General features: G+C 40.0%; 1 protein-coding gene and 1 long non-coding RNA gene across 2 annotated transcripts in view; one reads left to right on the plus strand and one right to left on the minus strand.

The window, feature by feature from the left end:
• Positions 1–6,226, plus strand: part of LOC139168428 (uncharacterized) — a 28,606-nt gene extending 22,380 nt beyond the window's left edge. The window contains exons 3-4 of the long non-coding RNA XR_011559290.1: positions 5,644–5,872; positions 6,162–6,226. This is a non-coding gene — a long non-coding RNA (uncharacterized lncRNA). The remainder of the gene's footprint in view (positions 1–5,643; positions 5,873–6,161) is intronic.
• An 11,206-nt stretch (positions 6,227–17,432) lies between these two features.
• ADRB1 (adrenoceptor beta 1) lies at positions 17,433–21,894 on the minus strand. The gene has a single exon (XM_070752675.1). It carries the CDS (start codon positions 21,374–21,376, stop codon positions 20,075–20,077), a length of 1,302 nt encoding a protein of 433 aa, XP_070608776.1. The 5' UTR covers positions 21,377–21,894; the 3' UTR covers positions 17,433–20,074.
• Between the last annotated feature and the right edge of the window lie 2,206 nt (positions 21,895–24,100).

A 24,100-nucleotide genomic window follows, 5' to 3' on the forward strand; every position in this document is an offset into this window, starting at 1 on the left:
AAAGATGGGTTCAAATTGGTTTACCACCACTCTGTGATGGTGGGCATGCCTTCATGGTCATGTGACTGGGTGGGAGTTGTTTGGCAGTCATGTGACTGGGCGGGAGTGGTTTTGTGGTCATGTGAGTGGGTGGGGGTTGTTCGGTGGTCATGTGGCTGTGTGGGCGAGGCCAAGTTGACATCACTCACATCAAGTGTTAGGGTGCCTGGCCTCTCCTCACTTCAAAGGTCTCACCGAGATACAATTTTCCTGTTTATTTACTACTATTGATTATCCAAAATATACTATTTAATCCTATATATATATATAGTATGTCACAGAAGTGAATATACCCCCTGATATTTTGTAAATATTTAAGTATATTTTTGATGTGACAAAACGGAAGAAATGACATTTGGCTACAATGTAAAGTAGTATAGCTCGCCCTGGTCAACCAAGTAAGTTGAATGCCTTTGTTCAGCGTCATATCCAGAGGTTGGCTTTGGCAAATAGATGTATGAACATATTCCAGCATTGCTGCAGAGGTTGAAGGGGTGGGCTACTAACCGGAAGGCCCAATTGGGCTCTCCTCCATGACTTTGGAGGTACCATGAGGTGCAGAAGCAAAAAACCTCACCAAAACACAGGTGCACCTGCGTCTCCGTGCGCAATTTTGGTGCCTGCATGGGCGCAGAAGCATATTTCTGCTTGAAATACGCATGGTACCTCCAGAGCCGCGGAGACGAGCCCAGCTAGGTGTACCGGCTAGCAGCCCACCCCTGTGCAGGACTGTCATCCCAGAAGGAAGCTTCTTCTAAAGATGATGCACAAGAAAGCCCGCAAACAGTTTGCTGCAGACAAGCAGACTAAGGACTTGGATTTCTGGAACCATGTCCTGTGGTCTAATGAGACCAAGATAAACTTATTTGAACCATGTCCTGTGATGCGATGAGAACAAGATAAACTTATTTGGTACAGATTGTGTCAAGTGTATGTGGTGGCCTACAGTCAAGCATGGTGGTGTGAATGTCATGGTCTGGGACTGCATGAATGTTGCCAGCACTGGGGAGCTACAGTTCATTGAGGGAATATGAATGCCAACATGTATTGTGACATACAAAAGCAGAGCAGATCCCCTCCTTTTGGAGACTGGCTGCAGGGCAGTATTCCAACATGATAATGACCCCTTACAAAATGACCACTGCCTTTCTAAAGAAGCTGAGGATAAAGGTCATGAACTGGCCAAACATGTTTCTAGACCTAAACCCTATTGAGCATCTGTAGGGCATTCTGAAATGGAAGGTGGAGGTGTGCAAGGTTTCTAACATACACCCGCTCCATGATGCCATCATGGAGGAATAGAAGAGGACTCCAGTGGCAACCTGTGAAGCTTTGGTGAACTTTATGTCCAAGAAGGTTAAGGCAGTACTGGAAAATAATAGTGGCCACACAAAATATTGACACTTTGGGTCCCATTGGAATATTATTACTTGGGGTTGTACTCACTTTTGTTGCCAGCAGTTTTGACATTAATGGCTGTGTGTTGCATTATTTTGAGGGGACAGCACATTTACACTGCTATACAGGCTGTATACTCATTCTTTACATTGTAGCCAAGTGTCATTATTTCAGTGTTATCACATCAAAAGATATACTTAAATATTTACAAAATGTGAGGGGGTGTACTCTGTGACATATTGTATGCTATATGTGAACATATATATTATCTACTATATATTGTATAACATACAAAATATACATTATATACTATATATATTGTATGTGTATGCACACACACACACACACACACACATCCCTCTTCTAAAACTACACATTCAACTTCACTTACTACGTTTGGAAAAACACATCCAGAGTCCACTTTCTGCCACAAAGTAACCATAACCTCTGTACATTAGAGCATTACACATGCTTTCAGATGTTCTTCCCTAACTTGCACATTATTGATAGAGCCAGGAAATGTCATGATGGATTGAGTAAAATGAGATGAAACCTATTAACAATGCTCTTGATTAGGAACCAAAATTTTGGGCTTAATTGTGGTCATAAGTCAAGGACTATCTCTGCCTTCCTATGCATGGCAGCCTTGTCCTAATAGACTCTATTTCCTTTCTGGCAATTTTTCTCTTTGTTAGAGACACAAAAATAAGTTTCCTGCTGCAGCACAGGGTTGGACTAGATGGCCTCCAGGGTAAGGTGACCAGGTGTCCCAACTTCAGCAGAACAGTCCCGCTTTTCAATTATTTTTCCCGCATCCCATGGCGGTTCAAAAATGTCCCAATTTTGGAGCTGGTTCCCCCCCTCCGTCCCGAAGCCTGGCAAAGTTTGCAAAACGTTTGGAGCCAAACGTGCTCACAGCCCTTCCAGGGAGGCGTTGAGCTTCTGCCATTCGGCTTTGGAAGTGGCCTCTCCCACAGCTGCCATGCCCCGCCCGGCTGGAGCTTCCCTGGCGGTGGCGGCAGGTGAGCTTTGGGGCCCAGCAGTGGGCATCCCAGCTGCCTAACCTCTGTCCCGGCCCAGCCAGTGGGCTAGTGCCAGCCCCGTGCCCATGCCCAGTGCAGTGCCAGTGTGTACAGTGTCCGGCAACACATCCAGCCGCTGCCATCGGTGCCTTCCTCTCACAGCCTCCTGCTCACTCCCACTCACAGCTGACTGCCCTGCCACAGCCCCCGGCTACTGCACGGTGCCGCTGCTGGCGGCACCCTCCCACTCCTACTTTGACCCCTGCTTGGCACCGCCGCCTTTGCTGTCCACCCCACTGCCCCTCGCACACCAGAGTTTCCTAGCCCCGCTGCCCCTGCAGGCCCACCTCGGGCCCAAACCCTTCCCACCGCAATGGGGGAGGCGGCAATGTGGTGTAGAAGAGAGAAAGAGAGAGAGAGAAAAAGAAAGAAAGAAAGAGATAGCAAGAGAGAGAAAGGGAGAGAGGGAAGGAGGGAGAGAGAAAGAAAGAGATAAGGAGGAAGAAAGAGAGAGAAAAGAGAGAGGAAGGGACGAAGAGAAAGAAAGAGGGAGGGAGGAAGAGAGAAAAAAGGAATTTTTTTGGCTAAACTTTTTTTAGTCCCCCCCCCCCCATGATGTCCCTTTTTCCCAATCTTAAAATCTGGTCACTTTATCCTAGGAGCCAAAAGAGGCATGGGGGTGGGGTGGATCCTGGAAGCAGGGGTGGGTTCTAACTTACCTCACTGCCATTTTGCTTCCTCCCATGCCGTGGGGGGGGGGGGCGGTGGAGGCCACACGCACAGTGATGGAACTCGGATTCTGTGCATGCTCAAAAGGAAAAATAAAATAAAATAAATTCCAAATAAATTCCAAAAAATGATGGTGGCGCTCACAGACCAACACCGACCAATCTGGTTTGGTGATATCATCGTTACATCATTAGCAGGTCACTTCTGGTTTGGACAAACTGGTCCAAACTGGGAGAAACCCACCCCTGACCATGACATATGTTGTTTAAGGCAGCGTTTCTCAACTTTAGCAACTTTAAGACTATTGACTTCAATGCCCATAATTCCCTAGACACACATCTTAAAGTTGTTGTGGTTTAGAAAGGGACATAAGGACTAGTAAACTAGATAAAACGTATCATTTTTTAAATCAATATAAAATTGAAAAAGATAGGGTGATGCCTTTGGCTAATCCAAACTACTTGGTCTCCTGACCCAAAAGTTTCCTATAAAATTTGACATCTGTTTATCAATGTTTCAATTACAATTTCCTATTACAAGCTTAATTTGAGGTAGCCAAGGAAGAAGATCAGAACTTCTGGAAACAAACAATATGTTCCTTAACAAGTTATAGTTATTCAGTATTTATTAATATAATTGTTGACTCTTTTACACTTGTGCACCTAAGCAAGATGTTATAACTGCAGTGCTGTATGTCATAGCTAATAAGCAGGACTGGTTGATGGTCATAAATATGGTTGGCAAACTTATTTATCTGCAATTTTGTGATCCAATAAGTTACCGTATATTCTGAGTCAAATTAATATTAATTAATGTTAAAGAACCAGTGTAGAAATAGGGAGACGAAGAGCTTAAATCCTGCCTTACTTAGCCTTTAAAACTAGCTGGGTAACAGTCTGGACCAATCACTCACTCTCAGTCCAGCTCAGCTCACCAGCAGAACAGGATAAAGGAATATTGTGTATGCTTGCTGCCTTAAATTATTTGTAAAAATAATAAAGGTGCCATAATAAACAAGCAAATAAATAACGATTTTGACATTGTAACACCAAACAAACAAGAACAAAAACACACACACTGGAATTTCATGTCTTTATACTTTTCTTCTTACAGTGTCTTATATATACTCTGTGGTCCACATCTTATAGGAGAATAACTCTGGATGAAGTGATGAGGTTGCCATGTGTGAGAGCTCCTTTAAAGACTGAAAAGGGTTGGTAAAAGCAGACTGCATTTGTATATGCAAAACAGAGACTCATTAATAGACAAAGTGTGACCATTTTTATAAGCTATAAAGAAAACACTTAACAGGAGTTAGGAAACAGAAGCCAGGTTTCCTAATTCATCTTTACACTGTTGTTTAAATTATACCCAAAAAGGAATACGCAAAGAGATCATCTACATGGATGGAGAAAATAACTCCATGATTACTTGTTAAATGAATTGGAAGTATTTATTTATTTATTTATTTATTTTTATTTATTAGATTTGTATGCCGCCCCTCTCCGTAGACTATTTATTTATTTATTACTTATCATGTATTCAATAACTGAAATGATTATACAATACATGGCATGAGTCACTATTACTGATTTATACAGTATGTTGCTGGTGTAGACTATTGTGGTTAAATAAACATTGGCATCATACTTTGGAAATGATCACACACATTTTTTCCATGGAAGCTATAGCTGTATATGAAAAACAATGTGTGTGAAATTGTTGTTAAGATTGCCTGTTTCGAATGAATCAAATCCAATGTGAAACGTTTTCATAGTATATGTATTGACTATTCATAATTACTCTATATTAATGATACAGTTATTTCAAGGATTCTTCAAGCAATTCACGATACAGTAAATGTTCAATTTTACAGAAACATGTTGAACAGATATAAAACAGAATAGACACAATTTTAAATAAAGGACAAAGTCTTCCTGAAGCAGTTTGATCATTGATATAATTTATGTCAACTGCATAATTAAATAATTTATGTACTTTAATTACACAGGTCAGGTATGAACTGATATACATGACATAAATTGCATACATTTGGACTTAACATTTTATCCTTTTCTCCAGTTGGTTCATAAAATGGGGAATTTAGTTTCTCTTGGTTTAAATTAAACTACACTTCTGAAACAGAACCCTGCAAAGTTCCCCCTTGTCTATACAACTAATCTCATCATATAATTTTAATGACCTCTGGAAATCTTTCTTTTTAATGTTGCCTGCTTATCTCAATTTGTATTATTATCTTGAGCATCCAGAGAATGGAGTGCTACTTCATAAGTATGCTTAAAGTTAAATAAATAGTTCAAAATGCCATTTTATTCTTTGTATATTTATCAACTTAAGTCTGACCATGGTTTAATTGCAATTTTAAGGGAGGACTTCCAGTTGTATGTGTTGCCAGTAACTTGCGTTTGTTTTTAATCTTTATTCACTCTTTAAGGTGTATGTTCCAAGTATTTCAAAAACCACCAACTGAAAAAAGACCATAAAGGAGAATATTTGTAGCTCAAGGATGAGTGGGTTTGGGTATTCTCTGACCTTGATTTTTCAGACTAGAGCTGATGAGGTTACTTAGTTCCTTCTTGCTTCAAATGCTCTACTATCATCCCAGTGTCGAAGCCCACCATCTGAACTGAACGACTACAGACCAGCTGCTCTAACATCTGTAGGTATGAAAACCTTTGAAAGGTTGAAAACCATCATGGATCCATTGTTAGATCCCCTGCAATTTGCAATTTGGGGAACGTACTCAGAGATCTAATCTTGGATCTTCCTGATAACTCTTATTTCATAATTTAGAGACAACTGGGAGAGCAAAAGGCCAGCTGGCACAAGGAAATAATAATTTAAAGGCAAACATTTGTCTTTCTTCATATGCTGTGGATTGCCTGGATAGATATTTCTGGTACTGGCATCTAATAAAACGATTGTAACAATATTTCTCTGTCTCCTTTTCAGGTGACTGAATCAAGCAAGCAACTCTGCTTTCTTTATTATGGACTGTTTATTTAGCAAAATAAAAGCAACTGTTTTAAATAACACTATTTGAATACTGTTCCTGATTTTTTGAAAGCCAAATTATTATTTATACAAAAGCAACTATGTATACAGTGGTTCCTCTACTTAAGAACTTAATTCGTTCGGTGACCGGGTTCTTAAGTAGAAAAGTTGGTAAGTAGAAGCAATTTTTCAATGTAAAAGCAAATAATGCGTGCAAACCCATTAGGAAAGAAATAAAAGCTTGGAATTTCGGTGGGAGGAGGAGGAGGAAGAAGAGGAGGAGGACAGTCGCTGCCCAGAGCGAAGGGAGTGGCAGAGGTTTATTCCCTCCCCAAGTGCCCAGAGAAAGGAAAATGCTTCGTTCACTCTGGACTGCCAAAGCCTCATTAAGCGCCACCGAAAGGCTCCTCTGGCAGCCCAGAAGAGCCTGAGATGGCCGGGATTAAAGGGGGAATGGCAGGAAACTAGCCGGGCCTTCATGCTGCTCTCAAATTTCCTGGGAAATTTTTCCAGGTTCGGGTTCTTAAGTAGAAAAAGGTTCTTAAGAAGAGGCAAAAAAATCTTGAACATCTGGTTCTTATCTAGAAAAGTTCTTAAGTAGAGGCCTTCTTAAGTAGAGGTACCACTGTACTACTACTTTCTCCCGTTAAGATTTTTGCAGCTTCTGAATACAAGCCAGTGAGCCATAGTAATCCATAATTCTGTTAGGAAAACTGCTTGACACCATTTAGTAAGCGCATAATACTATATTTTCGATGCATTATATGAGAAGAGTTTTGGCAAACTGGATTGTCCAAGGGGAATTGAAACACTAGCATTGTGTGTTTGTTTGCCACGGTGGCTGTGTGAATGAATTTCATTTCACTTGCTGATGTGACCATTGCAAATCTATTTTTAGATGTCTAATCCTTCCAGTAGAACATGTCTTCTTTTTCTGATTAGTACAAAGCTGGCTGCTACTCAAATGATAATTACATCCCAGCCCATCACCTATCACAAGCCAACAAACAAGATGTTAAGCTATTTTAACTCTTGCATGCCAACTAATGTTGCTGCTGGTTTTGTACTGAGCCACAGCAGCTCAGCAGAGATACAAAACGATTTAAGATAACCATGGTAAAATCAATCACAGCAATTCTCTAAAATCAAAACAATAAAAGGATGCCTTTCAACCTCATTTCATGAACTTTATCAGTAGGTTCAGGAAACACATTTAAATGTTATGGACTTGCTATTTTGGAATTATAAACTTACTCTTTTCCTGTAGTGTTTGAGAATTTGTGGCAATAAATGAGTCCTTAATGCCACTCTGTTATAACTGCAGAGTAAAAAAACTTCAGTGCAGATTTCTTTGCCTGTATGTAACAGAGTTGGAAGGGAGGTAATCTAGTGCAACCTGCTGCTCACGCAGGAGACCTATATTAGGGATTCAAACCACCAAACTGCTGACTTTTTCCTTTCTGCCTAGGCCAGTCTCCAACCTTGACAACTTTACGATTTGTGGACTCCAATTCCCAGCATGTGCTGTGGACTTATTTATTTATTTTATTTATTATATTTGTCACACAAGTATAGAATTATAGTTTGTATTAACATAACAATACATAAAGAAGGGATCAAAAGGATAATAGGACAAAAGGACAGGGACGTAGGCACAATAGTGTGCTTATGCATGCCCCTTACAGACAGACCTCTTAGAAAAGAGGAGAGGTCCACAGTAGATAATTTAAGGTTAAAAATATTAGGGTTAAGGGAAGAAACAACAAAGTCAGGTAGTGAGTTCTAGGCATTGATCACTCTGTTGCTGAGGTCATATTTTCTCCAATCCAGTGCTTTGCATTTAGTTTGTATCTATTAGTGACCTTGTGCTGTTGTTGTTGAAGGTGAAGTAGTCACTAACAGAAAGGGCGTTATGATCTTATGAACAACAGTTACATCAGTTCGGAGGTGACTTAGTTGTAGATTGTCTAACCATAGTATTTGAAGTCTAGAGGAGTAAGGTAATTTGTTTCGAGAGGAGGAATGAAGGACTCTTCTTGGGAAGTATTTCTAGACTCTCTCAATTGTATCAATGTCAATTATGCAAGGTGGGCTCCATGCAGGTGAGCGGTATTCGAGTATTGGTCTGACAAATGTTTTGTAAGCTCTGGTTAGTAGATCAGTGTTTCTGGAGAAGAAGCTACATAAGTTTAGGTTTGTAACTCTTAGTGCTTTTTTAATAATAGTAATAATAATAATAATAATAATAATAATAATAATAATAATAATAATTTATTAGATTTGTATTCCGTCCCTCTCCGAAGACTCGGGGCAGCTCACAACAACAATAACAATACAATATAATACAAATCTAATATTAAAAGGAACAAGTTGTTACAGTGACCTCTGGCACTTAGGTCATTGGATATGAGTACTCCAAGGTCTTTGACAGGGTGAGGATTAGCTATGAGTTCATTACTTCCAAGTATGTATTTAGTATTCTGATTCTTTGAGAAATTCTTGGAGTTGAAGTCCACAAGTCATAAAGTTGCGAAGGTTGTAGACTCCTGTCTTAAAGACCCTATTTCTCCAACTTTATATGTTAAAAAAGAAAGGAGGAAATCCACCCACTTAGCCAGATGACAAAATGCCTTAAAATAGGAAAGCTGACTTGCTTAGAAGTTAGTAATAAAATCCAAGCTTCAGATGAATCTTAAAAAGGAATGCATAGAAATAACATAGATGTATGTTATATATTTGTACTTGAAATTATAGCTGTCCCCAGTGAAAAATGTATCTCACCATAAAAATAGCACAGGCTGCTGCAAATGATTGATTGGTTGGATTGCACCCCATGGATATCACAAAGGCCAAGTTAGCATTCTTTGCATACTGTTGTGTATGGCTTAGGTAGTCATCACTATCCGACCACTTTGGCAGATTCTGCTGCTGTACTTTCTTGTATATTTTCAGTGTAAAGGTCAATAGTTCACCTAAGAGTTCCCTGAAAATTGGCCATTACTCTATATGTTACCATTTAGAATATTTCAGTGTGATTTTTTTAAAAAAATCTTAAAATAAGTTTCAAACCCCTCTTTCTTTAAGAAAGTACATATTTTTTTCATTAGGGAAGATAAAAATATGGTGGGCTTGATTCAGTTCTAACACGGTTAAGGATTTCTCTGTGGTCTTGTGATCTTTCAAAATGGATTTGTCTTTATTTATTTTTATTTATTTATTTATTTTGTCCAATACACAATGAGGGTTTTAGTGGGTATATATCAATATACACATAGTAAAATACATGATGAAGGTTATAGAGGAGATACTCATAGTAAAATATATCTAAGAAATAATAGAAAAGAAGATATAGGAATAGAATATATCAATGAAAGAATAGAAGAAGAGATATAGGAATAGAGGAAAGGTATAGGAGATATAGGAGAGCAATAGGACAGGGGACGGAAGGCACTCTAGTGCACTTGTACTCGTCCCTTACTGACCTCTTAGGAATCTGGATAGGTCAACCGTAGATAATCTAAGGGTAAAGTGTTGGGGGTTTGGGGATGACACTATGTAGTCCGGTAATGAGTTCCATGCTTCAACAACTCGGTTACTGAAGTCATATTTTTTACAGTCAAGTTTGGAGCGGTTAATATTAAGTTTAAATCTGTTATGTGCTCTTGTGTTGTTGTGGTTGAAGCTAAAGTAGTCGCCAACAGGCAGGACGTTGCAGCATATGATCTTGTGGGCAATACTTAGATCGTGTTTAAGGCGTCTTAGTTCTAAACTTTCTAGGCCCAGGATTGAAAGTCTAGTCTCATAGGGTATTCTATTTCGAGTGGAGGAGTGAGGGGCTCTTCTGGTGAAGTATCTTTGGACATTTTCAAGGGTGTTAAAGTCTGAGAAATGGTGATCATAGTAATGACAAACTGATGTTAATAACCTTTATATCAAGTTTGGCCACTGCTTAAATTGGCGCTGGATTTGTAATAAGTCATTTTGAAACAATCCTACAGATCATTTGTGGCCAGTCACCCTTATCCTAACCATTCACGTTCCTTGAAACTTCACTGTATGGGTGTTGACAAGTTCTTGCTGCTTTCATCAAAAAGACAAAGGCACGGCCATGTTACTGGTCCATAATATCTCCTTTAAAATATTTATAATGTATATTATGAGGTAGAGTACATTGTATAAGGATCTACAAAAGGAAACTATGCTACTTTCATTCTTCTGTGTCCCTTGTTCCTCCTTGAAGACATTTCTGCTTCACTATTTTTTTTAATTCTCAGTAAGTTGATTTATTGCTTTTTACCAGTTTATTTCTAATTAAAGGAATAAACTGTATGTTTTATTTATTTGTTAATTTAAAAAAAACTAACTGCAAACTGCTTCTGAAAGTGTAAAACACTTGTCAAAATGCCTCATTTATTCTTACAGGGGATGAAGGATTGTTACATCAGACTAATCCAAAACACAGAGGCCAGATATATTTTCATGCTCATTTTGGCTCTGGCTACATGGTGTCAGTATGAATAAAGAAACTGGCAAAAATACAGGGGAACATGCATTTAGCAATGACCGAAACCCACGCCATTCTTCTTGTTCCCATTATCATTCCTGCCACGTGGAAAGTAACATCCAAAGTGGACAAAGTATCTTTGAAGTTTCCTTTGGAATTAAGTTAAAGAACTAGGACAGACAATTGGGGTCTAAAAGGAAAGGTTAATTATAATAATTTTGACATATTTCTCAAGCTCATCACATATCCTCTTAGAAGAGCACACAACAGATACAAGCTTAATATTAAACGCTCCAAATTGGACTGTAAAAAATACGACTTTAGTAATCGAGTTGTCGAAGCATGGAGCTCATTACCGGACTCCATATTATCTTGCCCTAACCCAGAACATTTTACCCTCAGACTATCCACAGTTGACATCTCCAGATTCCTAAGAGGTCAGTAAGGGGCGTGCATCAGTGCACTAGTGTGCCTCCCGTCCCCTGTCCTATTGTCTCTCCTATATCTCCTATATTGTATCTACTATTCTTCTATTCTATTCTTCTTATACTACTCTCATATCTCTCTAACTGATATATTCTATTCCTAAATTTTCACTTCTATTCTTTCTCTAATATATTTTACTTGAGTATAACCTCTATAACCTTCATTGTGTATCGTTGTGCATTGGACAAAACAAACAAACAAACAAACAAACAAACAAACAAATAAATAAATAGCATGGTCAGTGTAAATAGGTTAGGATATAACAAGGTGAAACAGAAAAAAAACCCCACTTGATTAAGTACTAAAAACATAGTTTGAGACAGAAAATATTATTATTATAGAGTGTAGAACTAAAATGAGCATTTTATTTTACAGTTATAGGCATTAATTATTATAGATGCTTTGGATATTACAGTACTAATCCTTCTTAAATGGAAGAAAATAGAGAATAAGACCTATTAAGGTCAACATATTTCAACTGCTGTGATTGCTGGTTGTGATTTATTTTTTTTCCTCTCTCTTCACTCCCTTAATTATCCAAACTTCAATCCAAACGTATGTGATATTTTTGCACTTTTGACTACAGCTCCTTTGTTAATTTATGTCTGGTTTGCTTCAAAGAGAGATACATCATGGATGTTTGGATTCCCTGCCTCACACTATTCCAGCTGTCCTGCAACTCTTTCTTGGGCATGCTTTTTCATTTTTTAAGAACACGCTGTACTGAAATAATAATCCAGAATAAAGTGTTTGCCAATAATCTTTCCTTATTTCCTGTACACATGGAGACAAATGTGTCATAGAATCCATACATTTAATTCTATTTAGTTGAAGCTGCTTTGATGCAGGGCAAATAAAACCAGCCTTAGTTGAACATATAATATACAGCATTACGTTTATTAAGCCTCTGTAATTAAAAGCATAAACCCTACCTGGACTTTTGCAAATGTCATCTCACAGATGATAACAGGATTAAAGATGCAATTCTGTCTGCACTTACCTGGGAACAAACTCACAAAATCTCATAGGGTTGTGTTGTGAATCATCTTAGGAACAGCTTGTAAGCTGCATTTTGCAGATAAGCATTTTAAAAGATACCGATTCACAGTTTAAATTCGTTAATGGCCATTCTGAATCTTTGAATAGGTTATAAACAAAATGTTTAAGTTTGAAATACTCAAAGAATGTCAGTACATTAGGGCAGTGTTTTTCAACCAGTGTGCCGCGGCACACTAGTGTGCCGTGAGACATGGTCAGGTGTGCCGCGAAGCTCAGAAAGAGAAAGAAAACAAGAGAGAGAGAACGTAACAAAGAAAGAGAGCGAGAGAAAGAGAGAGAAAGAGAGAAAGAAAAAGCAAGAGAGAGAAAGTAAGCAAGTAAGAGAGAAAGAAAACAAGAGAGAGAAAGAAAGCGAGAAAGAAAGCGAGAGAAAAAAAAAGAGAATGAGAGAGAGAGAGAGAAAGCAAGAGAGAAAGAGAACAAGAGAGAGAAAGAAAGAAAGCGAGAGAAAGAAAGAGAGAGAGAGAGAGGGAGAGGGAGGGAAGGTGGGAGAGAAAGACAGGGAGGTAGGGAGGGAGAGAGAAAAAGCAAAAAAGAGGAAGGGAGAAAGAAAGAGGGATGGAGAAAGAGAAAAAAAGAGGAAGGGAGAGAAAGAGGGAGAGAGAGAGAAATAGAGCGAAAGGGAGGAAGAGAGAGAGAGAGAATTTTTTGTCCAAACTTTTTTTAGCCCCTCCCCCCAATGTGCCCCATGGTTTTGTAAATGTAAAAAATGTGCCGCGGCTTAAAAAAGGTTGAAAATCACTGCATTAGGACACTATTTTTTCTTATTCAGAAGTCAGGGCTGAGTTTATCAAAAAGTGTCCAACAAACTCATAGCTAAACTAGGCTCATCTTGATATACAAATTAGTTCATCATGATGAATTAGCAACAGGGTGGAAGGAAGATGATGCATGTTTGCTAGAATATCAGACTCCAGCTAGATAGTCCTGCAAGAGTATGCATACTCTCCAGTTATCTTACTTGCATTTTAAACATGTTCAGTGGTTTAGGAAATGAGGATTCGTTACACATTTTTGTTCAAAGAACTTGTGCTCCATAATGCATTCCACATTTTTTTTCTTCACAACATCAACCTTGTGAGGTAGGAAAGATTGCTAGTTAATGCATGGCCAAGTTAACAACTGAAATTTAGGTCACCCAATGTAATAACCACTGCAGAAGATTAATTTTCCCCCATGAATGGTGTACATTCTATAACATTATAGCTAACATGTTCTTTGTGAATCTCTGAATTAATTGTTGGGTTGGAACAAATGCTTTTTACACAATAGATTATATAAATCTGATTAATTCACTATTAGTTTGGATGCAAGTTAAATTTTTAGCTGTCTGGGAAACTGCTCATGCAGATAGATATTGTGAGTTATGATGGATGAGAAATTGAAAGTGTGGCAATGTTTACATGAATAAACGAATTCTAGAATATAGGCGAATCAGGTTGGTAAATGCATACTCATAATTGCACTTTTCCAAATTTTGTATTCATTTCAGCATTTTTAAATTGTGGCCAAATTTATATTCAGCAAAATCAGAGATTCCAAAAAAATAAAAGAACAAAACAGAATTATTTCTTGCCATCATATATTTTCTCCATGGGTGAAATTCGCTGTTAATAATTGGAACCCCAGAATTGCATTTACCAGAACCAAGGCATTTATTTGATAAATTAAAATGACTTTATTAAGAAGTAAACTTGAATACCATGTTTTTTAAAAAGCCCTACTTTTTTAGGCCTGTAATGCCTTCAATGAAATTTACTCCAGCATAAGTACATAAAAAAGCCTTCAAGTTTAAAGTAAAGACTTCCCATGCAATACTACATTCCTACATTACATTTATTGGATTGCATCATTAATCAATTAATGATAGGGACTAAATTCCCCTTAATACACTAATCATCTTAATATTCATGTCATTTGGAAACTAAATGTAAACTTTCAAGAACTTAGATTTAGTATTGGGGAATTACAGACAAAAGTAGCACCAAGGGTGGGACATTTAATAGTATTGTAGGGGTCCCTGACTTACAAATTCCCATCATACCGCATGAGATTGCTGGAAATTATAGTTCAACAATGACTGCAGAACCTCAAATTTCCCAATGCTGATTTAAATAATTCTCCATCACAGTAAAGCACATATTTTATGACAAGTGACCTACCTATCACCCAATGTTGTTCACATTGGGCATCCTTAGACAAATGCAAGGCCGTCCTTTTACAGACTCCGTAATGGAGGCTGTGATATGGCTTTGCATGGAAATTAATTTTTGGTGCTTTTATACTTCCTTCTTCTCAAATTGATGATAAGCAAATTCCATGTAAGTGTCTAAGCTAATAGAAAGGGAAGGAAAGCATGTAACATTATATGATGCTTAAGAAGCTTAAGAGCTGCCTTGAATGGTGACTTTTCTGTTTAAGCATCATCTCCATAGTGCTGTGAAGAAGGAAAATAGTACACAATAGATATATAGGACATTAGGGCAAAATGAAAGACATCTAGTTCAGGCCACTTGGTATTAAGCATTTCTGTTGACTTTGAAATATATAGCTAAGCACCAAGCTGTTCTTAAGTGAGTGCAAACATGGACCTGGATTGTTGGGGGCAATATGCTGACTCTGTAAACGTCTTAGAAAGGGCTGTAAAAACACTGTGAAGTGATATGTAAGTATAAGTGCTATTACTTATATGGAAATATTTCCATATCACCTGTATGTGAAAAACTCACATCAAGGGGAAATCCTAACCATAAAATATACATATCAGGACAGGATGATAGCTTGATTGAAAAGTCCTTATTGAACTACAGACATAATCAGGTCTAAAACAATGGAGAGTCGGTAGATACACCCTTGGGATAAGCAACTTCCCTTGTTTCTATTCAGAAAGCAATAAATTTCTGATGAGCCTTCCAACAAAATGCACTTCTTCATGTGTGTTCCGTGATTGTGTTGCAGATTTGTGTCATACTCCCTTCCTGGACAGCTGAATTTGCTGTTAAAAATGGTGTTAATACAGTGCAAAAAAGCATCACGTGTAAATAAGCAGAGAACCCACAAAATTGTAGAAAAAGCTTTATTTTGGTAAGAATGGTATCTGATTATAAATATTTTTTTTCTTTTTCTATACTATAGATACAAAAATATTATCTGTAAACAATATTTCCTTACCTACAATATTTCCTTGCCTATAATCTTTTCAGAGCTTTCTGCAATGGAAATAACATTACAACCAGGGGTGAAATTCTCCCGGTTTGGGCATGCCTGTCGGTGGTCGGAGAGCCGGTAGCGACAGAAGCGCAAAGCTTTGTCCACCCACCCGAACATTTGGGTTCTTCTACCCTCTGTGCATGCGCAAGGCATTCTGCACATGTGCAGAAGGTAAAAGAACCCAAATGGCAGCGTCCGGACAGATGGGTGAGGTTTCGTGTTGTGGTCACTACTGGCTCTTTGACCATTGGCAGGCACACCCGAACTGGGAGCATTTCACCCCGATTACAACCATCCAAGTCTAAATGAATGGAGAGATTATTCCACTCATGCACAGTGGCCTTTTGGTTTCCTACATCTGGTTTTATCCCAAACTCTCAGTTCTGAAAGCCTGTAGCAATTTAAGATGAAAGACTCAGTTGGTAGAAAAATTGGTCTCTAAACTACAGCTTGTGGAACTCTGGGGCCCTGTGCATCCACAGCTCCAAACTCAAGCTTCAACATAACTAAAATGTCTAGCCAGCAATATAAAATGAATACATTTGATGTCATGGAATTTTACCCCTCACTACATTTCTATCAACACTAATTATTTGGCTTTCAAAAGTTGAACTGTATACAGTCGAGGTGTCTGTATACTTGAAAAGGGCGGAAGGTTCCTCAGTGTGCAAAGAATAATCTATGGTAACTCTGTGGACATAAGTTTCACTAGATGTATCAAATGTATGCATATTTATATTGCTTCTTATAAAAGTACATGGAATAACTGGAAAAGCTTTTATTATCATTAATCACATTCTATATATCAGCAGAAGACACACGCTTCATTGGCATTTTGCCAGTGCAGTCTCCATAGTTACCCAAATCTATTTCTCTGGACCAACTCTGTGTATTTGCCTGTAACTGTTATGTGTATATCATAGCATCCCAAAACTTTGTAGTCCATACAGGCGACTCCAGCCTGGCACTGAAGACAAATCCGATAGGTGTTAAGCTGTATCCATGGCCCTGTGATACTCAGCCACTGCTGAGTGAAGCCCAGATTATTTAGTACATTTAAAATAGTCCAAGGCAACTGATGTACATCATATCCTGTATACTGTTTCTCTCAAAAACTGATATAGTTAGTACATGGAGCCAATGCACCATCCTTGAGTCCAAAAAAGAGGAATTTTTGAATATGTTGACAATAATCTTCTCTCTTTCTTTCATGGCCCATTATTAGCAATGAAAAATCACTTCAGTTCTATCAGTTTCCTCCCCCCCCCATATATTTTAATTTCAGTACTGAATGAAACTGAAAGCAGTATATAAACCCATGCCAAGGAGCATGATACAAAGCTCAAAGCTACAACACAACTTAATACAGAGGATAATGTGTTCGTAATATAATGGAAGACTTAAGAATACTTAAGGCTATCCAGGGGAAACTCAATACCAAAGGGGAACCAACAAAAAATGGAACCAAGAGCCATCTATTATAACAAGTGGACAACACCAATGACATCTCTAATAATATTCTCTAATAATATTTTCAGCTCATAGTATCATGTCTACAATATTATCAAAAGCACTGTGTTTAAATCAGCCTTCTCCATGATTTCCAGCATGTTCTCATGACAAATTCTAAAATTTTCAGGCAGAATTCTGATTGGCTCTGCTGATTGGGAATTCTTATCTTAATACTATTAGAGAATAGCAGCCTGGAGAAAGCTAGTGCAGTAGGCAGCATTCTTCTTTTTAAAATAAACTGCAGTATTGATCCAACATTTTTTTAACCTGTCTTTCAAAGTCGAATCCAATCATAGTTAAAAGGCACAAGCAATTTTTAAATCCTGACTGGTGTGTTGTATAATTTTAATGAAACGTATTCAATATTGTCTAGATCTCAGTAGATTACTCCAGATCATGAATTCAAGGCAACAATCAGCTGATGATAGACCAGCTTTTATTTCTTTTCACTGGAAATATTTTTGCTTGATAGTTAATAGCCATCATGAGACTATTTTGGTGGCAATGCTTTCTAATGGCATACAATTTCATTTGCAGTTCTGCTGCTTTACTGTTAATGAAAATGGAGAATTCCTGTTAGCAGTGGTATCAATGAATAAGTATCTAAAATTGCAAGATAATCAAACTAGTCTATTCAAAATATTCATTAAACACAGTGACCACATTGCTAGTAAGGCTTGCATTCACTCACATGAACTTGAAGTTCTGATGGCAATGAATTCATTTTTGAGGGAATCATTTTTTTTAATATCATGAGATCTAAGGTTAAGTAAAACTCTGAAATTATCACCAGCTTCTATTTAAAAATAGACAAACAAATAAGACAAAAGTGGCAATAAATTAAGAAACTTCACAATAATTAGAGTTTCTCTTTCTCAACTGATTTGCTTCCTATTTTAATGGTGATTTCTGTTCTATTGTACTGCAACTTTTCAAAAGAGATACTGCAGGAAAGCAGTTAGAAAAGTGCTTATTCTGAATTGATTTAAAATCGTATGGTTTATCATGTAGCTGAAGTATATCACTAAACATCTGTATGATTTATTGTACGCAAACAATGTATAGCTTGTGCATCTCAAAGCACACTTAATCTCTCCTTCCTAATAGTTCTCAAATGAAATCCACACTGTTTATGCACTATCTCCAGCCATCTCATTCAGTTTTTATCATCAGACTAAATTAAATTGATAAAGGTAACCTATTAAAAAAAAGTAGCTAATGTAATTATAGCCAAGCTGAAAATGATTTGCTTTTAGCCAGGGAATTTCAGAGAAGTCAACAGTCTTCAGTGTAACAAGAATGCTGCCTTATTTGGTACAGCAAGCTTATTTTTTTAAAAGACAATTATGTCAGGAAAAGCTATTAAGTTCAACTGTATTGGTAACATGATCTATATTTTCAGAAAAACAGTCACTGTTTTTAATCAAAAATGAATCTAATTCCTGCACTTTTAAAGACACATTGTAAATACACTTGCTTGTGCTGCAGTGTTTTTTATTGCACGTAGACCAATGAAATACAGTAGTAAACCGCACCCCAAGAATATAAATACAATATAAAATGCATGTGCATACAGTTCCTCACATACACAGACACACAGACACATAAATGCACAAAAGTAAAAATGGAGAAAGACAATGAAGCACTAAATTCACAAAAGGTTCGCATTATTTTCTGGGAGTTAGAGAAGTTACGAATAGAAACTCTTGGCCATGAACATACTTACAGTACCTCCATTAAATCACATACAATTGTTTTAAAAAATAACCATCAGCCTGCAGTAGAAATCAGGTTAGAAATCTACTTTGTTTTCCAATGGGTCTGTCTATAAAGATGTGTGTGTTTGTGTGTGCGTGAGTGTGAGAACTTTGTTAATACTGTGCAAAAAGGGGGGGAAAACCCCTCTCATTCTTTTCAAATGTGCAGTCATATTTCTGGTGCTTATAGCCAAATTTTCTCTTCCATTTTTCAATGTGAACAATTTGTATATTGAGATACTCCTGACTCTATTTTTAAAAAACCCATAACTAGCAATAAATAAGCTGTTTAATATAAACACATTTTTCTTGTACAATATGCACAGCTTGAGGTAGATGTTTTATAGCCTTACTGCTGATGTCTCATATTATATCCCTTATCCCTGATATCATTGGGTGAAACCCAAGAGAATTGGATCAAAACAAAAATACACTCCATTTGCAGTATTTCTGATGGATCTTATTAAGGAGCATGTAGGTTTTCAAGGCTATAAGCTAATGAGCACTTAACTGTATACGGAAACAAGTTTAATGAAACTCGCTCCCGACTTAACATGCATTGGATGATCAAACTGCGTAACAAAACTCATTAGAAAATGTTTCAATGGCTTAATCCAAATAGACTTTAAGCATGGTTTCTATAGTTGTTTCCTGCCTGAAATTCACACCGATCTCAGGAAAGATAAACAGGTGGCCAGCACTTCTTCTTTTCCTTTCAAGGATTGAATAAATTAAAAGCAAACAAAAAAAAGGCTACTTGTGCTACTGACACACCCAATAATAGTAAAAACAACTAAGGGCGTTATCTCTAGCTCTAAAATTAAACAGTCAGCCAAGGGCTTCTTCCTATTTCCTCCACTATCAGGAGAGCCCTGCCTAGCTTTTCCATTAATGTTTGGCTGAACCCTTGCTACAAATTCAACTTTTCCTGAAACATTTCTTTTACATAATCCTTGCAACTTGCTTTTGTTCCTTTCCTGGGACACCACTCCCTACTTACCTAACCTCCCCACCGCCACCTTTGCAGCATATAATCCAAAAATAATAATCCAAATGACTTGGAAAATGTAGTTTCCTTTTTCCCCCCAGTGGTCAGTCACTCTTCTGTTTCCTTCCATTTGGATAAGACATATGCTGCATACAAGTTCACCTGCTTTGTACTTCAATTCAGATAAATAGTACAGTATCTTCTTCCAACTGAGAAAAGTCACTCTGGAGTTTTGAGTATTAGCCAGTCTCCTGATGTGTTCCTTTAAGGGGGAACTATTGTTTTGGCTCTCTTTCTTGCTTTTTAATATGCAACATACCCTCCCATTTCTTTTATCCCACTCACCACATGCCCTTTATACCTTGGATTCTGAATAGGAGATTTTACTGTTCCCTTCCTCCAAGCTGGAGTCACTTCCATCCTGAATACCACCATTGTAATCAGACCATGTCCCTCCAAGAGTGCACGGAGCTGTATTTCCCAAGGTACTGATGAAACCTCCAGGGTAATGAGAGAGCTCTCCAGTGCTGGCATGCAACCTCCGGTCTGCTTTTCTAGGACAGCACAACATCCTTTTGAAGGCCTTACGAAAATCAGGGCTCCTGCAGTAAATGATGGGATTGAAGGCAGAGTTGGCATAGCCCAACCAGTTGAAGAATACAAAGAGTTGGTCTGGTACAAGACCTCTATTAAAGACTTTGACTATATTGACCAAGAAAAACGGTAGCCAACAGAGAGTAAAAACCCCCATGATGATGCCCAGAGTTTTAAGTGCTTTTTGTTCCCTTATAGCTAGAATCCGGGATGTTTTTCTTCGATTAGTTTGGCCATTACCCAAGATAGGCAGGTGCTGGTGGACTGGATGCTGGTGCTGCTGGTGATTATTGTAGAACCTGCCCTCACACTTATCAATCTTCTTCATCTGCTCCTTGGCTTCTCTGTAGACTCTAATGTAGACAAAAATCATAACAAAAAGAGGGATGTAGAAAGAGACGACAGAGGATGCAATAGCATATGCCCTGTTGGTGACAAAGTCACAGCAGCTGGGGTCATCGTAGCATTGCTGAGCCTCGGGATCTTTATCTCTCCACCAATGCATCATGATGGGCAAGAAGGACACCAAGGCAGAAATGGCCCAGACAACACAGACAATGATCTTGGCACGTTTTTTGGTCATGAGGCTCTGGTAGCGGAAGGGCGAAATGATGGCCAAATAACGGTCAATGGCAATGACGCACAAGGTCTCTATGCTCGCTGTCACACACAAGACGTCCACCGAAATCCAGCATTCACATAGGAAGGAGCCCCACAGCCAAGAGCCTTGCACTACTAGGGTGGCCCCAAAAGACACCACCACGGAGCCCATCACCAAGTCAGCACAAGCCAGGGAAGTGATGAAGACATTGGTGAGGGTTTGCAGCCGCTGCGTCCTCCCAATGGCCGCTATCACCAGACCATTGCCCACCACAATGAAGGTTACCATCAAAGACATCAGGAGGCTCATGCCCACCACCCACTGCTGGGACAGCTCTTCCGCCTTCCAGCTGCCAGGTTGATCCAAGTCAGTGGAGAAGTTGAGGGATCTCAGGCCAGCCTGAGCCGTCAAGTTGGTTCGGTTGGGAGGGCGATCCTCTAAGAAGGGCCATGCCTCTCCCATGGCTGTGCGGCGAGGCCAAGGGGGTCAGCTTAGGGCATCCAGGCTGGAGGCATGAAGGCGAAGCGAGTCCTTCTCCCCGCCAGCGCCGTCGGAACGGCGACCGACTTGCTCCGAGGCTGCAGCATGTTTGCGAGCGCTCCGCCGGCGGGCTCCGGCGTCCAGGACGCCTCCCCGCGGCCCGCGCGTCAAGCACTCGGCAACCAATGGGCGGCCGGAACAGCCGCCACCTCGTTTACCTCAGGAACGGGACTCGCCTGATGACCGAAGGGGCAGAGCCCGCGGGAAGCCCTTCTCGGAGAGGAGTTGGCGCCGCCGCCGCCGCTCTCAAGGAGCTGACGACCCCACCGAGTTCCCGGGGTGGCCCTTGCAGCGGTGTCTTTTCCTCTCCCCCCACAGCGCCCTTCCTGTCCGGTGGCTGAGGGAGTTCAGAGGGAAGCCTTTTCGGGAGGGGCGCGGAGAGGGTCTGCCTGCCGCCTGGCTTCCCACGGAGGGAGGTCCCGTAGGGAGGGCGGCGTCGAAAGGTGGAGGCTCTCGGGAAGGGGCGTGGAGCGGCCTCTTGGGTGTCCTCGGGGCATCTCCTGCTCCCTCCTGTCTAGTCAGAGGGGGGTTAACCCGCGTTTCTCGCCCTCTCGTTGCTGCACACCAGACGAGCCGCAACCCGCCGTCGCTTTTCCTGCCGTCTCTGACCTGCGGAGCGGCCGCTCCGTGAAAAAAATAACGAGAACGGGGAGGAAGAAGGAGAGCGCCGAGAGTGGGCGAGGGCGGCGCGCGGTCAAAGTTGCCGCTGCCTCTTCCTAACCCGCGCGTGACTCTCAAGGGGGGAAAAAATGCGGCCGTCTTTTTTCCAGGTAGTACAGCCGCGAATTAGTTGGTGTTTGTGCATATGGCGCTGGAGAAGCGGCAAGTCGTTTTCAATAGCGCTTCTGATCATAATTTTATTAATTAATTAATTTGTTTGTTTGTTTTGTCAAGTACATGTTGGTGGTATGCAAAGATATAATAATATTCATATACTTGATACTAGTAAAAAAGAAACATTAGGACAGGGGACGAAAGGCATCCTGGTGCAGTTATGCACGCCACTTACTGACCTCTTAGGAATCGGGAAAGGTCAACAGTGGATAGTCTAAGGCAGTGATTTTCAATCTTTTTTGAGCCGCGGCACAGTTTTTACATTTATGAAACCCTGGGGCACATTGATCGAGGGGAGGGTGGGGGCTAAAAAAAGTTTGGACAAAAAAAATCTCTCTCTCTCTTCCTCCCTTTCGCTCTATTTCTCTCTCCCTCACTCTTTCTTTCTCTCCCTTCCTTCTTTCTTTCTCCATCCCTCTTTCTTTCTCTTCCGTCCTTCCTCTCTCTTTTGCTCTCTTTCTCTCTCCCTCCTTATCTCCCTCTATGTCTTTCTCTCTCTCTCCTTCCCTCCCTCTCTTTCTCTCTTTTGCTTTCTTTCTCTTGTTCTCTTTCTCTCTCTCTTGCTTTCTTTCTCTTGTTCTCTTTCTCTCTCTCTTGCTTTCTCTCTCTTGTTCTCTTTCTCTCTCTCGCTCTTTCTCTCTCTTGCTTTCTTTCTCTCTCTGAGCTTCGCGGCACACCTGACCATGTCTCATGGCGCACTGGTTGAAAAACACTGGTCTAAGGGTACTGTATATATATGTTCCGCTATTCCCCCCCCCCCCAAGTGCAAAACATCAACTTTCACATCTTCCAGATCAGGTCAGGAAAAGCAGCCCCAAAGAGTTCTGGAGAGCTTCAAAACTTGTGCTCTTATGTTGGGTTGTTTCTTGCTTGCCAATAGTCTTTTTTGAGGGGGGGGGCATTCAGGAACAATGGTGTGTTCACTTTTTTATCTTCTCTAAACTGATGTCCAGCAGGTGTGCTAGGGGTGAAAGGAATTTTCTTCCACTTCATCTGCACTTAACTTTTGCCAGCAATTTTAGTTTTAGATTGGAAACTGGCTGTCCCAAACGTTTTACTGCCTGAGGCAATTGAAAGGACAATGGCCTTCTCCATTCCATGCACAGAAGCCAACAGCTGCTGTACAGGAAGTCCACGCATAGAAGGAATGTACATTGCTTATTTGTTTCAGCACTCTGCAAAGACAGAGCTGCAAATGCTGTGACAATGGTGCCACACATGTCTGCCCAACATGTAGCAGAACATTTCGTGACTATATAGGCCAGTGATGGCGAATCTATGGCACGGGTGCCACAGATGGCACGCAGAGCTATATCTCCTGGCACGTGAGCCGTTGCCCTAGCTCAGCTCCAATGTGCATGTGTGTGTTGGCAGGCTGAACTTTGGTTCACACAGAGGTTCTGGGAGGATGTTTTTGGCTTCCAGAGAGCCTCCAGCGGCGTGGGGGGGAAGGCATTTTTACTTTCTCCCGGCTCCAGAGAAGTCTTTGGAGCCTGGAGAGAGCAAAACACGAGCCTACTGGGCCCACCAGAAGTTGTGAAACAGGCAGTTTCTGGTCTCCAGAGGGCCTCTGGTGGGTGAGGGAAGCTGTTTTCATCCCCCCAGGCATTGAATTATGGGTGTGGGCACTTGCACATGCGCAAAAGCACTTGTGCACGCTCTTTTGGCACCCGAGGAAAAAAAGGTTTGCCATCACTGGTATAGGCCTTACCAGCCACCTGTGGACACATCACGTACAGCCCACAACCAATTAGATGTCAAGGTCCTCCTCAAATATGATGGATGAGCATCATTTATTTCATAGGCGTGTGT

Source organism: Erythrolamprus reginae, chromosome 5, assembly GCF_031021105.1.
Source record: "Erythrolamprus reginae isolate rEryReg1 chromosome 5, rEryReg1.hap1, whole genome shotgun sequence".
Taxonomy (NCBI): Eukaryota; Metazoa; Chordata; class Lepidosauria; order Squamata; family Dipsadidae; genus Erythrolamprus; species Erythrolamprus reginae.